The 16,714-nt window shown below is 36.6% G+C and overlaps 1 protein-coding gene across 1 annotated transcript in view; it reads left to right on the top strand.

Annotated features, from left to right (window-relative positions):
• tmem8b (transmembrane protein 8B) overlaps window positions 1-13,402 on the top strand; it is a 50,653-nt gene extending 37,251 nt beyond the window's left edge. Inside the window, exons 12-13 of the mRNA XM_015045978.1 lie at window positions 5,950-6,066; window positions 10,465-13,402. Of these exons, the coding sequence (XP_014901464.1) occupies window positions 5,950-6,066; window positions 10,465-10,800 (453 nt within the window). The 3' untranslated portion in view covers window positions 10,801-13,402. The remainder of the gene's footprint in view (window positions 1-5,949; window positions 6,067-10,464) is intronic.
• The last annotated feature ends 3,312 nt before the right edge of the window (window positions 13,403-16,714 follow it).

Genomic DNA, 16,714 nt, shown 5'->3' with positions numbered 1-16,714 from the left:
TAATAAGGATTCTTTGACATCACTTCAGTGTATGCATCAGTCTACCTTCAGTCTAGTTCTGTGTGAATAGTACGGCAAGTCAAAGCAGAAAAGTGGGTTCATTTGTATACCACCATTCATGCTGAAGGTAATTTAAAAAATAAAGAAACATCGATAAGAGAGCCGCACTTTAAACACAAAGTGCATTAAAAACCATAATATACATCACATAAAAATTTATAAAATTGCATATTTCGAGTCCATAAATAGGTTAGACATGATTAAAATGATCCAATAAAAACACTTATGCACTTGAAGTAAACGGTAACATTTTCAGTTCTGATTTAATGGAGGCAACAGTTTGTACACATCTAACTTTGCTCTTGAGGTGAAAATATTTGTTTGCTCTGAAATACAACTAAACATAATTCTCTCTACCTCAGTCTATACTTATAGTATATAAGTCTATAAGTATATATCATACTTATAGACTGGTCTTATATTTTCAAAGTGCCTGCTGTGCAAAACATTATTCCATTTTTATTACTTTTTGTAATGGGTAAAACCTGGGTTGACATAGCTTGATGGCCATAAAATCTGGCTTCAAAACTAAATGTGTTTTCAAGCCTGCTTGAAAACACATTTAGTCTTAAGTTATTAAAATTCATTTATTAAAAAAAAATCTAATGAAGGAATTGTTTTTTTTAAGGAAGAGAAATGTGTAATCTACCTTGTTATAGCTTACTGGTAGTCTATTTGCTATTAGGCAAGGGTGGGGCAATGCTACATTACTCTATGCTCCATGCAAGCAGAGCAAGCTGCAGTCAGTTTGGCCCTTTGTCTAACATTTCATTTAAAGTTTCATTTAAACACATTTTGGTTGAAAAATGCTGTGTATCTTGACACTGGTAACAAGTCCGTGCCTGTCTTCTCTGTTTTGATGCTTCTATTCATATTTTTCAGATATCCTGTATTACATCATTTTAAATAAAAATCTTCACATACATCATGGAGCATTCCCAATTTTCATCAGCTCTAGATGTTCTAATTGGCTCAGGTATTTACTGAAACAAGCAGTCGTTCCTTAAAATAACAATTATTTTTGGACAGATAGAAATGGCCAGGTATCTGTAATCAGACCTTGGATAGCAATACACTCCACTCGTGTTGTCTTGCTGTGTCAATGAGTGATGAGACGAATAAAAGCCAGAACAAAGAGAGATTAGAGTTGTCTAGAGCTGTGTATAGACAAATCTCGCATATGCTTCCGTTCTTAGTTATAAATTAAAAGATCAGTCGTGTTAGAATCTGCGTAGTGCGGCTCTAAATTCTCGGCTTGTTGACATATTGCAGAGAATAAACACTAACAGGTGCACCTTCTCCCTGGGTCACCCCCTGGCTGCACACCAATATGGAGCAGAAAAGTGTGAGTGTAAATGTGTGTCCCTGTCTATAAATGAGACAGAGAAACGCAGGGCGGTGGGGGCGGAGGCTGGAGGTGGTGAGACGGGGAGATGTGAGCAGGGGGAAAGTATGAACATCTGCTGTCCTCTCGGGTTTTCATTTTTGCTTAGTTCTGCAGTATTCAGCCACTAATCAAATCGCACATGTCAGGACTGGCAAGAGGAACCGTGCACGCTTGTGTACTTGAAAAGAGACAATGTGTGTGTGTGTGTGTGTGTGTGTGTGTGTGTGTGTGTGTGTGCGCGCGCGTTTGTTTGTAATACCTTGTGGGAACAATTTTCCTGACATGTACTACGTTGTGGGGACCAATTGCTCCTTGTGGGGACCGGAGCCTGGTCCCCACAAGGGGAAACCCTGTTTATGGGTCAGGGGTCAGAGTTAGGGCTAAGGTATGAATTGAGTTTTGGTTAGGATTAGGGTTAGGTATGTGATGGAGGAAAAGGGTAAAGGTAAGGTTTAGGCTGTAGAAATGAATGGAAGTCAATGGAAAGTCCCCACAAAGATAGCCACGCAAACGTGTGTGTGTGTGTGTGTGTGTTTATCAATGTCTAGGACTGCTGCAGCAGTAGAGGGTAAAGGACCTTTCATTTTCTGATTGCGTCCATGTGTGTGTGCAGCTCATATGAGATTCACAAAGCCTTAAAAGTTCCTACAAATTTGTCAGCAGAATATCTTACCAGTCTGCAAACAGAAAGCGCTCTGGGTCATTTGTTAATCTCACTTTGCTAAAGGTTACTAGTCAGTATTATTAATATGAAGGAAAATAATAGTTATCTTTGTTGGAGTAATAAAAAGATTGTTGTGACTACATTATTTGGTGACCTTTTTACAACGATGCATGAATAATTAATAATTAGAGAAAATTAGCCAGATGATCTGATTTCCATCAGTCTTTGCATCTTGTGTTTCTTCATTCGCCTATCAGGTCTGTTATTGATAAAACAGTACTGTGCAAATATTTTGCATCACAAAACAGATTACTTGAAATAAGTGTTTATTTCAAAAAATCTCTACCTTTAGCGCATCTTTATTTAAGATCTTTGCTGCAATCTCATTAGAGTATAAAAGATGTAAACATTACCCTAATATGACAATGATTAAAATGATGTTATTACTACAAATGTTCTAATATATGTCATTTCAGCAGCAGGAGGAATAGTTGTAACTTTTCTATTTGCATAAAAACATCTTGATCATGGTATATATTTTGTTCTAAATGTATGTGTAAGTATTTTTTATTTGTGATCGTCATACTGGGTTATTAATGAATTATGAACATAGATAACAAGAAAAAAGCTTAAGCTTATGATTTGGTTGTTTACAATTCTCTTCAAGGATATATTGGGTAAAAATGTAAGAGATAATGACCCCCGACTGGTAGATATTTTGGAAGTCAGAAAACGGTGGAGAAAATCTTGCAGCAGAAAATGACCAGATTAAATTAATGTATCATTTTTTAACCTAAGTGCACAACAAAGTTAATCCAAAATGCCCTGAGGCAGACACCTTGTTTTATGTACTCAAATAACAAAATTACAAGGGTTCGAAAAGACAAAACTTCAAAGCAATTAAATCAGCTGATCAAACTGGTAATCATTCCTACAGAAAAGCCTGGGCTGATGATTAAATATTAAAAAGCAACTGAAGTCCAAACAGAAGACCTTAGCTAAACCTTAAAATATCTCTCAAGACCATTAAAACCTTAGAAGAAAGATTGACTTCTTCTTGGAAGTAGAATACAAAGGAGTTCCTGAAACTCCAGGCTCACAGCTGTTCAAGAGCATGCAAATTATATAAATTTACTGTAATTTCTGGTAAAAATATCTTCGAGTTGAAGCAAAAAAAAAAAAACAAAAAAAAACTGCTACAATACATCTCATGCAGACACTCTGTGATTATTCTTAAAGAGCTCAACAAATCAGCTCTGTTAAGTCATAGTAGCCAATAATGGAAGCAGGTCAAAAGAGCATGCAAAACCAATAAAATCAGAGCAACGACCTACCAAAGGTTACACACAAGGTGTCTAACATTATTAAATTCTTAATTAGCTCCATGACCCTACATTTAATAAATAATGTGATTAGCCTGAAACCTGTGCTGTCCATGTTCCCACTTATTAAATTTTAACTGACTTTGGAACATGGTTTGCCCAGTAAGGCAGTGTACTCTTGCAGTGCCATTTAATTCACACGCACACACATCAGAACATGTTACTGTACATTGCGAGGCATGAAAATATGGGTTGCTGATAAAAATAGGCTAACACCAGAGGACAGGAGTTTGCTTTAGCTCATCTGTCACAGTGACTGATAATGATTCATTATAGTAAAAAAAAAAGCCTTGCCTATGAGCATCAGAGCATTCATGCCTGTATACAATGCATGCATTTTTTGGGCACCTCTGTATGATCCAGCAGCGCGGTATGACTGATGATCGGGCTGCACAGAGTCCTCAGGCTGCACCGCAAAGCTCCTTTTCTCCTTGGTCTGTGTCAATTAGTCGTATTCTCCTGCAGGCAGGTCATCCCCTCCCAGCTCCAAACTCCCTGGTTTCTCCTCACATTGTCCACCAGACACAAGAATGCAGGCTAAAGTCTTCCTGAAGCCTGTGTATACAACATATTGATTTTTTCCCCCCCCTACTCTCATTTTATCTCTTTGTTATCTTGTGGCTTTATCTTGAATTGTGAATTGGGGAAAACAAGAATAAAAAAACAACGTTTACTGTCTATTGCATGGGGCTTAGTGTTCATATTTTATTTCTACTGTTTTGTGCCGTCCACTCTCACAGCCTTGTACATTTTTTCATTTTTTTAGGTTCTTCAAAAGGAGCTTTGGGGTTTGGCCTCAACTTGGTAAAAGTCAATGCCTCTCTGATGAAGCAAACTGACAAGACATTTAATCATTTTCTTTATCTCTGTGAAAATTGGTTATTGTCTGTAGGTAACTAACAATTTCAAAAATATAAAATATACCACATCAACACAAAAAAATGACCAGATGCATCACCTAGATAAATTTCACATTAATTTTGAATATTTATTTTATTCCAAATGATACCATCACTCACATTAGTGATATTTGAAAAACAAACAAGTTTGAAATTGTAATCTAACCAACATACTTCAATACAGTTTACAAATAATTATATAAATAGGTTTGCCTTACCAAATTTGAAAGAAACACACTTTTTGTAGCCACTTTTCTAATCGGATAAGGTAGAGTTTACTCTGGTTTACACTGTCTTACAAACCTGACATTTAATCGTAGTCGATACATTTTCACTTGGGTTGAGGTTGGTGCCATATCTGAAGTTTCATCGTAACCAACACCCCAGTCTTTCTCTCCGTACCATAAAACTACCATAAAACTTTTCTCCAGAAACATTTAGCTTTCCCATGTGGCCAGCTTCAAATTTAGAAATGTCCTTGGCGATGCTACACTCACTTCTCTGTAAATACTGGCAGTAGTTTATGATGGGTTTGGACCTTAGAGGTTTGCGGATTGATTTCCATCTTCCGAACAACTTTCCTGTCGTCTTATGGTGATATATTGGGTCTGCTAGATTAAAATTAGAAAGAATTGGCTATCAAACAGAACAACAATTCGCCATCAGAACAGTTTTTGGTTTCTCCGAAGCAGATTAACATTAAGGGTGTTGAACTGGCGGTTAAAATTGTGGGCTATGTTTAAAAAGTCAGGGCCAGGAAACAATTTTAAGTGAGCCTAAAATGTTTGACCAAAAGAGAATTCAGATCTCCATCTAGAATTGGCTCAGGTGTTTGATGGCTATGAAAAGTGTGTGACTTCTGTATCTCAAATCTAATTCTTGCCTCTAAACATTCCTTAAATTGTGTGATTTATTTTAGTCCCACTACTGAAAAAGAAATGTTTGAAGGCATTATTCAGAGCCCAAAATGTGACATTTATATCCATGATCAGGTAATTTATACCAGAATTTTAATAAATTTAATTAAAACTTGATAAAGACAGAAAGATATAAAACATTACGAGAGACGCCACATTACTCCAGAGATTAAATTACTAAAACAAGGTTGAGCAAATTGTCCTCCAAACCTCCAAGGTTACACTGTGCAACCACAGCAGAGATGGAAGCGAATCCCTTTATTGATGATGGTTTTGAAAAATTTGACGAATTTTACAGAAACACGGCAGAAACTCTTGAACAAATGTTTCATTAGCATTATAAATCCTAAATTAAATATCATGCTGTTTCAGTTGTCACAATGTACTGTAGGACAGTGGAGTTCTAGTCTTTTATATATTTTCACAATCTGCAGGAAAACAAATTCAGTAAAGTCATTATCTTGCACAAATTAAAAAAAAAAAAAAAAAATACAATTCAGACCAATCAATAATAGGAGACGTGCTTTTGCCTCACTACACAATCATCCTTGTATTTATTGGTGATGAGATGATTTGAACAGTGTTTATGGGGGACAGTTATTGATCAGTGTGTGTGTTTGTTTTTTTCTATCCTGTGAAGGTGCTGTATCTGCTGGGGGCGATGTCTCTGTCCATGGCTCTGCAGCTGGACCGTCACGGTCTGTGGAACCTGCTGGGACCTAGCCTGTTCGCGCTGGGCATAATGGCTGTAGCATGGGTAACGGGATTTCCTCTGCTCAAATTCAGACCATTTCTCATTAAATCAAGTTAATTTCCCCATTAGATTTCATTGCACTTGGGGGGAAAATTCTAAAATAGATGTGATCAGATGGGTGAAGGTGTCTTCTTTTTTTTTAAGGGATTATAAAAGCTGCCTTAAACTACTTCAAGTAATGCTTTATATAAAGTTATTTGTTGAAAAGAATTTCTGAAAGCCGCACAGTTTGAATCCCGTCTTTCAGATTCACAGTTATCTACACAGCTCTGAATGCATTACAAAGAGGTTTTCCCAGAGGATGAAAGACAATTATTTCAACGCATCTGTGCTTAACATTCAAAGCCGCGCTGGTTCAAACATGCAGAAGAAACGTGTTTTCTGCGCTGTCCTCCTAATGTTCCATGTGCTAGAAGGTGTTAAAGCATTTAATCTATCATGTAAGCCAATTGAGGACTAGAACACGTGTGTGTGTGTGTGTGTGGATAAAAACTAGAGTTTCTGACCAACATAGCTAGTTTATATTAGCATGGAAGAGGCTTTAAAAGTTTTTCTGCCTGTGGGGTATTAGTCATGGCTTGTAGTTCCATTATAACTCTGCGTGTACTTTCACTGACTCTTCGAGTCATAATGTGCTCCCTGAACTGAGAAGATAAAAATAATAGTCTTTCAGGGAGGATTCTTGAAAAAAAACATAGAGCCTTTAACACCAACCTCTCTAGATGTGAGTCTGAAAACAAGTTTGTTGTTTCCATGGAGAAAAAAAAAACAAGTGTTGAATAAAATGTAGGAGTTTCATTTATGAGAGTTGGTTTACTGTTCGCTGAAGGATCCCTTGAAACTAGAAGAGTGTTTAAATCTTCCCTGCAAAGACTTGTGTTTGAGCATAAAGAGGACAAAGCATTATTATAATCCAAAACAAAATCTGATATTATTTTTCAATGCAAAACAAATTACCAAAAACATTGAAAGTTAATACATCTATTTGAGATTTAGTGTAGATTGTGATTGTTCCTTAACATTCATACCTCTCTCCATATAATTTGGTAATTATCTGTTTCTACAAAAGTCCAATAAACGCTGATCTAAAACTAAAACCGATCCATTATCATGTATTCTACTTCACAACTTGACTACATCAAACAATAATTGAGTCATATCTTTAAATACATTACTATCTGGTGGTCTCATGGAACCAACAGAAAATTCAGAAGAATTTATTGTCATTGTCAGAAAGACAATGAAATTGCAGACAAACAGTGGGAATACCAAGCAGAAGTCATTTACAGACATTGAGTAAATAACTTCTGTAATATGCATAGAGCTACAAATAAATGTTCCTTTGTTGATTCTTGAGAAAATGCTTCTTTAAATTAAATTCCAAGCCTCCTTCCTTTTTCCCAGCACACGGCCAGCAAAAGAGACTAGAAATATACTAATTTGTAGATTTTCAAATTTCTTTTACCTACAATGAGCACTGTAAGTGTCCAGCATCTTACAATGTTGATGACTGTATGTGTATGGCCTCTGGAATACATTTCATGACTGCACATTAATGTTGTCAGCAGTTATTGACATAAACTTGGATCACTCTGGCAGTTCAAATCTGATGTTGAATCTCGGCAGTTTCACAGCAGCTGCTGCTACATTTGGTCCTGCTTATTTCGGCTGAACATCGTCTGTTTCGGTGTGAAGGTACACTGGTGAGCGCTCCAGTTGTATCAGTCCAGCTCATCAGCTGATTATAATCCCACTGGAGTCATTTTCAAAAATCTAAGAGACACAGAAAGCACAGAAACATGCTGCTTTTGATTTTGCTTAAAATCCAAAGGTTTTCTTTATTGTTGGTAGCGCTAAAGCAGAGCAGCTGCATGAAGACTGGGCCACCTGTGAGTGCTTTGAAATGAGGTAGCAACCCATGGCAGCAGCTGTTTCTTCTTGATAAGAGACTAAGCGTTCGTACCAGAGTCCAAAAATACACCAGGTCACTAGTTGCTGTTTTGTAATTTGGTTACCAGAGGTGTCTGAGTACTTGCTGTATATAGCAACAAGCTTAATGACTTGGCAACATTGGATGTTTGCATCACACATCTCTAGCATATCTGTTTGAATGACAAAACCAGAGAGGTCCCTGTGGAGCCAGTCAAAAACAAAAGCACAGCTTTGCTCTGCCTGCAGGTGTACATAATGCAGGTGTAAATTAATTAAAGCTAAACACAGATAATTTATATAATATGCCATAAGAAAACTGTATACTGTAAAGACTCCTGTGCTTTAAAATCTTTCTTAAAAGGTTGATTTACTGGTTTACCAAACACTAGTAGATTCCTCTTTTCAGTCAATTTTCTGTAGGCACTGGCAGATTTTTAATTTAATTATAAATGTCATGTTGTCATGTGCAATTTAACAAATACAAACTCCAAGCATTAGCTTTTTGTGTATTATGACAAGCTCAACATAATAAAAGTCTAAACTCTGAGACAGCATTTCTAATCTTTCCCTGACAAATGAAAATTAGCTACAAAACTGAACTCCTCACAGCAACTTCTTAAAAAAAAAAAAGAAAAAGAAAAAAAAAAGAAACTTACTTGGATCTACTGCTAATGTCGCAGGATTTAAAGATAAACCTGTGCAACTGCTTTGATTACTTGACAATTAATAATTTATAGGCTGTTCAGCTGAGAACGTCTGCATTTCAACAGTCTTCCCTCCGCGCTGCGCCTCTCGGATTGAGCGCCACGCGTTCTCTACAAGAGCCCTTTCATTTCAGCTTGTCATGTTTCTGCAAAGCTTGGCATTCTGAATGCTCCCAGACACCACCAAATTAGATCAGTGAAGCGGAGGGCACAGAGCGTCTGCTGCTGCCGCTGCGTAGGGGTGTCATTAGCAGTAAGAGGAAGGGGAGCGGTTCCGATCAGTCAGTTCCAAAATATCCCTATTTCTCCAAACTAAATGAAGTCTCTGACTGGAGGGTGAAAAGACTCTCCCAGTTTAGAATTGTTTGCTTTAAAAAAAAAAAAAAAATGCAATGCAGCACAGAAGGGAACTGAACAGCTAAAATACATTTTGTTTTTCACTTCACACAGATTATTAGTCTTCAATCTAAACTGTATTCTGCATAATAATTTAATCACAGCCATTTCCTGCAAGAGTATTTGTAATTATTTTTGCGTCTAATGTAGAGCGCGCATTTCCCTTGATAACATCGCCGTTCTTCACGGTAACATTTTCTGGAAGATCTTTAAGAAATCCAAGTAATCAGTGCTCAGGAGCTGATGAAAATAGAGATGGAGTGAAATGAAATGTTGAAGTGTTTTTGTGCTGTGATTGTGGCGCTTCTGGGAACAAATGAGCACAATCTGTTGATTAAAACAAACAGAGACACCGTATCCAGTTACTGCAAAACAAAACATGAGGATACATGACAGGATAGATAAGAGACTGAGTAACAAGTCAAATCCATCTGCTGATCAGTCTGATGCACGTGGTGAGGAATACAAAACCCTCAGAATAACACAAGTGGAGATTATTAAAAAATCACTGTCCCCCAGCTCCTCAAGTTAGAACTGTCCTTATCTAAAATCCTACTTTAATTATGTGCGAGCTCCAACTCCCATGACCTGTCTCAGAATTGCCCACTCTACATGAAAAGAAATAAATATGGATATTAACAAGTCCATTTATGCTTTTTTGTGCCATGCTTAGGACTTTTCCACAATAGTTACTTGAGCAGGTTCTGCTGCAGCTCTATGTTTCACAGCTGACACGAGGTTCTCGACAGACATGTTCTTAGTTTTGAGGTCCAAATAATTCTGACTCACCTGCCTAATGATCATTATTCCGAAAGTTTTGAGTTCTATCTTTCAGACATCAATCTAGCCTTCACGTTTTTCTGAGAGTGTAAAGTTTCCTCTTTGCACTCGTCAAATAAAAAGATAAACATGTGCAGTTCACTCTCACCTCAACAGTCAGGAGCAAACCAAACGTAAAAGATTTAAACAGGACAAAAGTAGAGACGGTCTAATCATGCGCACCTGACATGAAATGCTTAGGTGTGACATGAGTGAGAATGTATGTTTATATATAGCATAGCTTAATCTGCAGACTTTCTTTTCCATATGATGTGAAATAATCTAATATTTTCTATATAATTGAAACTAACACAGAAAGGAAGATGGACAAGATTTTTCTGTGTTTTAGTTTTATTGTAAAAATGCTTCTTTTTTTAAATAAAGATTTAATTTTAGTAATTTGAATGAATATTTGTGGCTTTTCGTAGATTCATGCCAGCATTATATTTAAAATAAAAAAAGACACCAAATATGACTCAGTATATTCTGAACATAATTCTGGGTAAAGCTTACAGCAGCACTGACATGCTTTGTTTGGTGATCCTATCAGACTGTGCGCACCATCCGCCGCCGGCGCTGCTACCCGCCCACCTGGAAGCGCTGGGTCTTCTTCCTGTTCCCCGGCACCATGATCGCCACATCCGCTGTGGCTCTGTACGCCTTCGTGGAGACGGAGGAGAACTACTTCTACATCCACAGCATATGGCACATGCTGATCGCAGGGAGCGTGGGCTTCCTTTTGCCGCCTCGCGCCAAGCCAGACGCCAAGGTGACCCCGCTGAAGCGCAAGCGGGGCTGCGGCTATCAGCTGTGCGTGAACGAACACGAGGAACTGGGCCTGGTGGACCCAGGCATCATAACCATCAACAGCATCTGTACCAGCTGATAAACTCCACGTTCACTACTTTTTACCTTAGAGACACTTCATTGCCTTCTTTTACTGCAGAAATTCACACATGGAAATTAAGCCACAGAACTTTAAAAAGAGGAAGAAGAAAAAAAAAATGTAAATACTTAAATCCTAATGTGACACTGAAATTTCTTTTTTTTCTGTTGTAATGGTCATGGTAATTATGATCAGTATGTAATTATTATCTATAGTTGAAGTTCTGATGAATTGTGGGTGTATAGTGACACAGTGTTGCTTGTGAATATGTATTTAAAGTCAAAGCTGAAACACTGCTGCTATCTGACGGTGACTGTAAATCTGCTTCTGTTGGTTATTTATTGCTGGTCTTGTAAGCAGGCCGAGAGCTGTAGTGTGGGAAGGAAGGTACGGGTTGCTGGTAAACGGTGGACATAGATGGACGTTTACCAAGGGCACGGCTTTTCTGAAATTCTTTTAAGATATATCTTTTGCACTGAGACACAAAAATGTTAGTCTGTAAATTTTTATAACAACAATGGGCATCACAAATGTAAAACCTAGCTGTCATGTGGAATGTTAGACTGTCTTTTGCAAATGCAATGTATCACTTTTACACAAATGTGCTGAGTGTTGTTAGAGGAAAAAAAAAATACCAAACCTCCTTAAGGAGAAGAAAAAGGCAGGAATACTTAAAAGGATAGATTTTTTATTTATTTATTTTTTTGTTAATGAGGTTGTAAGGTGTACTCGTCAACATCTTACCAACAGCTAAATGCATTCTGAGGGACCTCAGTTGGAGAATTACTGAAAAATTTTCTTATAGGAGGAAGAGCCGTTATGGTCAATTTCCCATCAGTTCCGATTCTGGCAAATAGTGAAAAATATGTTTTTCACACTGTCACACATATTTACCTTGGATTCAGATTTGTAATTATGTGAAACTGCAGCATGTGTAGTCATAATGCCATAGTTATTGTTTGGACATGTCACAACTCTGACCTCCAGTGTATACAGCATATTTTCACCACTGCAAATTAATTGATATATATATTCTACACCAGTGATACAGCAATGGCGAGATAACATTACTAAATGTTACATGATGCAGAAACTGTCTGCACTGATGGTTTAACTTTGTCATGTTGAATACCTGCGGTTACTGACACAGCAGGGAACTTGGACCAATGTTCTAATCAATTCATTAAACCTTTGATCTACAGTAAAGCATTACATTTTCACCAAGATAGTCATGGCATTAAGTATGGAGAAAACATCCTATAAAACAATATAACTTGCTCTACTCTAACTCCGCAACTGATTTGGCACATTTCATCAGTACACATGGAATATTTGTAATGGGCCATTACACAAGTGATGCATGCCTACACCAGACTTTACATTTCACAGAATGCATTTTATTATTTCACGTTTCAATCCAGATAAAAATTTGTTTCATTTCAAAATGAAGCACAACAACCTACATGCCCTCCTCTAACTTATTATCCCGTTGAGACTCATGTGGCCACTCACCTGAATATGATGGAATCCAGTAGAATAGGAGAATATAGCTACTTTTCTTTCAAATGAAATGTTAACAATACAGAAAACAATTGTTATTTTTTTTCTGTAAAGGCAGGGAAATTAAATATGTGAGTCCATTGGAGTCTCATGGGGGACTTTTGGCCATGAAGGTTTCCAGAGGGAATATCTGGCACCACATAAAAATGCTAAAGCAGTCAAACATTTTGTTACTGCTCTTTCATGTTTCCAGAACTCTAATTAGCACATTATTGGAGAATAATTAACTTTTACAACAGTTTTGTTTTGTAATCAACAATAATCCATGTAATCAGTGACTTGTAAAATTCTGATCACAATTTAATGTTTGATAAATAGTTTTGAAGTTGTTTAGAAAATTCATGAGATAGTTGTATCACAAATTAGTAAGTTTTTGTTTTCCAAGGAGTTCAGACATGCATTAGCAGTATAAAAGGCATATTACAATAAAAAACAAATAAAATACTGGATTACGAAAATGTTCTCAAAAAGAAAATGTCCAAATATTCAAGTCAAAATACTACTTTTCTGGAAATTTGTTAAAATTGAATTTCTTAAAATTTGCATTGCTTTTTTATACAGTCAAGCAGAGAAAATATCCCTTGGTATACTCCAAATATAATTCTAATCAGTTTATCCAGCATTTTTTTTTCTTATCATCCTATCATACATTGTGAACAATCCTTTGCAGACGCTGCTGTTTCTTTGCAAAACATCATGCCACAAACACTTAACACACAGGGGTTAAACATGCAAACATTTTCAAGAAACTATTTTAAAAATGTAGGGATTTGCATTTGTATGCATAGTGGAAATATTCTCTGGAAATCTTTCAGCTCGGCTCCCTCGTGAGAATTTTAAGTTGATTCTCCAAACTGATAATGATTTGTGTTTTGACCACTTAAGATGATGACTACTCTTACCTACTCCTCAAAGCAATGCTTCAAAAACAACAGACTATTCTTTTAAGAGACCTCAGACGAAGACCTTTCCTCGCCACTCTTTTTCTGACAGGACCTCTGTGACACCACATTCATGAACAATAAATGTTTTCTTTCTTTGCCTCGGTATCACTTTGCTGCTCTCAAAGCTTTTAAACACTGCACAACTGGTGAAATCTCTCACTAAGACATCACGTTGCCATTCTTGGCCCTAATGGAAGCCAGTGGTTCTCAGACAGTGGGATGAAATGCTGTCAACGGCATCCTCTCAGGAATAGAGCAGGAGTGGAGATAAATAATTCTTCTATACAAGCAACAGATTCAAGGCAGTTCCAGAGAATGCTGTCGATATGTGGCTTTTTTTTCCTTCCTTTTGGAAGAAAAAGCAGAGTTGTGAGACTTTTATGAGTCTCTGCTATGTTCCCCCTCGGTGTGATCCATCATTTCCCTGTGCGCACCAGATAGTTACGAGAGTGTTTCAGGAAGGCTGAAAGGATTTATTATTTTAGCAATGCACAAGGTAAGCGGTGACTGTACCTGGACTTGATGTCACACATGGAGGAAACGATTGCTGTTGAAGGTATAGTTTGACATTTGGGAAATCGTACTCACCCTCTTTCATGTTATAGAGGGACTGCCGTTGCTCTCACAATGTTAACAGCTACAGCTTTAAAAAAAAAAAAAAATCTTTTAGCCGAGAACAAAAGGTTGGAAACGAGGGGAAACGGCTCAGCTCGGTTTGAGCTGGTTAGACAGAACAAATAAAAATCTTTAGAGGTATGGTTGCCATAGTTTCAAATTTAACAAACAAGCAAATGCTGGAGCGGTATCGATTTCCCTCTGCAATAAAGTAGATGAGTGCATTTGCCAAAAATGTCAGTCTATTCCTATTAGAATAATAAAAATTGTAAAACGAAAAAAAAATCAATGTTAGGGTTCTTTTTTTTAAAATAATTTAGCAAGTATTTAAATCCAAAGCTATGAATAAGTCACACACATGCATACTAATCAGCCAGAATAAATAGCATCCTTTTTCTTTTTGCTTTTGTAAGCAAAGAAGTTCTTCCCGGAATAAGATGCAGGATTACTCCACCACCACTGCAGCTAATTACACCAGATTTTTGCCCTGTGTTTGCCTATTCAGCTTTGAAAACATGACAGAATCAGGTCACACGAGGCCAAACAAAGTCCTTATATTTACTGTTTTCCTCTATCTGCAGATATTTTCTCCCCTTGACAAATCTGTAAGCAGTGTATGGCTTTAGCCTTTAATAAGAAAGAGGCCATATGAGCAATGCTAAAAGCCTTATGCCTTTCATAAAATTTTGATGAATCATACCTTGATATCATTTGTAGTATTTTAATTTACAGAGGATTACATATTAACCACAAGTAGCATCCCACACAATTTTGCTTTCATATGTTCATCAAAAAGAAATGCAAATTAGCCCTCTTTGCTATTTCTTTTCAATGCAAGCAAATAATTGAAGATGTATCTCTGAAATGATTATGTTAATAACAAAGGAGACAATGGAAAATCCAAAAAATAAATTCAGATCTCTCAATCTGATCAAAATATAAATATGAATACTTTTTATATATTTTTATTTCTCAGTGATGTCCATAAAAAGCAAAGTAATGGGAATTCCTGTAATACAAAACTCAATATCTCAAATGGAGAGCGCACCCCTTGGCACAAATAAAAGGCTTGTTGCTGTGCCTAATGAGACAAATCAGACCCAGATGACAAGGTTTCACATTTTAAAATTTCAAACAGGGGATATTTATGTAGTTAAATATCACATAAAATCCAAGCAAACACCTTGTTTGTATTCATGGGTTCTTCTCAAACATACAATATTCCTCAAAAACAGCCTGACACCACGAGAGCGTTTTCAGCTGGACAGTTTACGTTTCAATATTTTCTACTGATTTGAGTTTGAACGAATGGGCTTCAGAGTATACATGATACAATACATGGGGTCAAAATACAAGTATATAATAATACTTGACTTGTTTCATGGTGTTTTACATACTGGCTTCCTCCACATGTTCATCTGATTTTTTATTATTGCAGGAATAATGCTCCAAAAGTAGTATGCTTAATCTACATGGATTAAATTCCTGGGCAAAACCAGAAGACAAAGAAATAATAGAGCCAGAAAACTAATTTAAAGGATGAAACAAATATATATATATATTGACTACATATAATTTGAGTATTTGAAGGAAAGTCACTCTTTAGGCCAGCAACACTAATATGTGTACATGGATGATACCATATTATTTGGAACTGCATTGTGGGACTGTCTATTGTTACAAAAATCTGTATAACCATTGCTTTGGAAAAGCACTCTCACTTTCTCATACGGTTTTGGAGAAAAGCAGATTTCACATTTTGTGTGCTGAAGCTGAGAGACATGTACTGTAAAGGTTGTCTCTCGGCAAAGAGTTTGAGACAACAGCCCTTAAGAAAAGTATTCAGATTCTATGTTAATAAAACAAGAATTCAATTCAATTTAGTTTATTTATATAGCATAAATTCATAACATGTCATTTTAAGTCACTTTACAGAAAAAAAAGTCTGTTCAATTAATTCATACAAAGTAATTTAGTTTAAATTAGTCCAAAAGTTTTCTAAAGTTTGTGGATGTTTTGAATAAAACCAACTGAGTCTACATTTAGGCTATCACTTCCAGCGTCAGCATGAATGTTAAAATCCCCACTGTATATACTTTTTCACTCTTTAACACTAATTTAAATAAGAAATCAGAAAACTGATCTAAAAATTGAGAGTGAGTGCCTGGTGAATGACACAAAACAATAAGCGGAAGTGGTTTGAGGGCCTTGCAATCTGAATGAGAGAAACAATTCAAAAGATTTGTAGCTATTAATTGGCCTGGGACTAATCAATAAATCTGACTGAAAGATGGTTGCTACTCCTCCTCTCCCAGGAATGTGAACATTTAAATTAATTAGAAGAAGTTGACTAATTTAGATGAACATACTCCTCTTGGTGCAGCCAGGTGTCTTTGAGACTAAATACACCAATATGATTATCCTTAAGTCATTAACTAATCATTTATTTGAAGAGGAAGATCTTATATTCAATAAACCATGTTTAATTGTTTCAATTTTCTGTTCAGCCAGACCAGTATTGGGATGTTTAATCGATTTGACTTTGGCCTTGAGGAAGACATAGTCTCAATAGAGTAATGGGTGGCTAATAATACAGAAGCTGCAGAGAAGTTCGTAAACTATGACTCTGCTTCCAAACAAGCATTTTTTTTTTATTTGCTTTGTGTTTGATATGATTGATCTACTGCACAAAACCTGCCACTATGGGCTTACAAAAAACAAGCAATGCACGTGCGACATCGCAGCAGGGTGACTACATGGCAGGCGATTGTTCTCAAAGTGTTGCAGATCTGTAG

Source organism: Poecilia latipinna, unplaced genomic scaffold (assembly GCF_001443285.1).
Source record: "Poecilia latipinna isolate Pla-1442-1.1 unplaced genomic scaffold, P_latipinna-1.0 Scaffold758, whole genome shotgun sequence".
NCBI lineage: Eukaryota > Metazoa > Chordata > Actinopteri > Cyprinodontiformes > Poeciliidae > Poecilia > Poecilia latipinna.
This window is presented reverse-complemented; position numbering and strand designations above follow the sequence as displayed.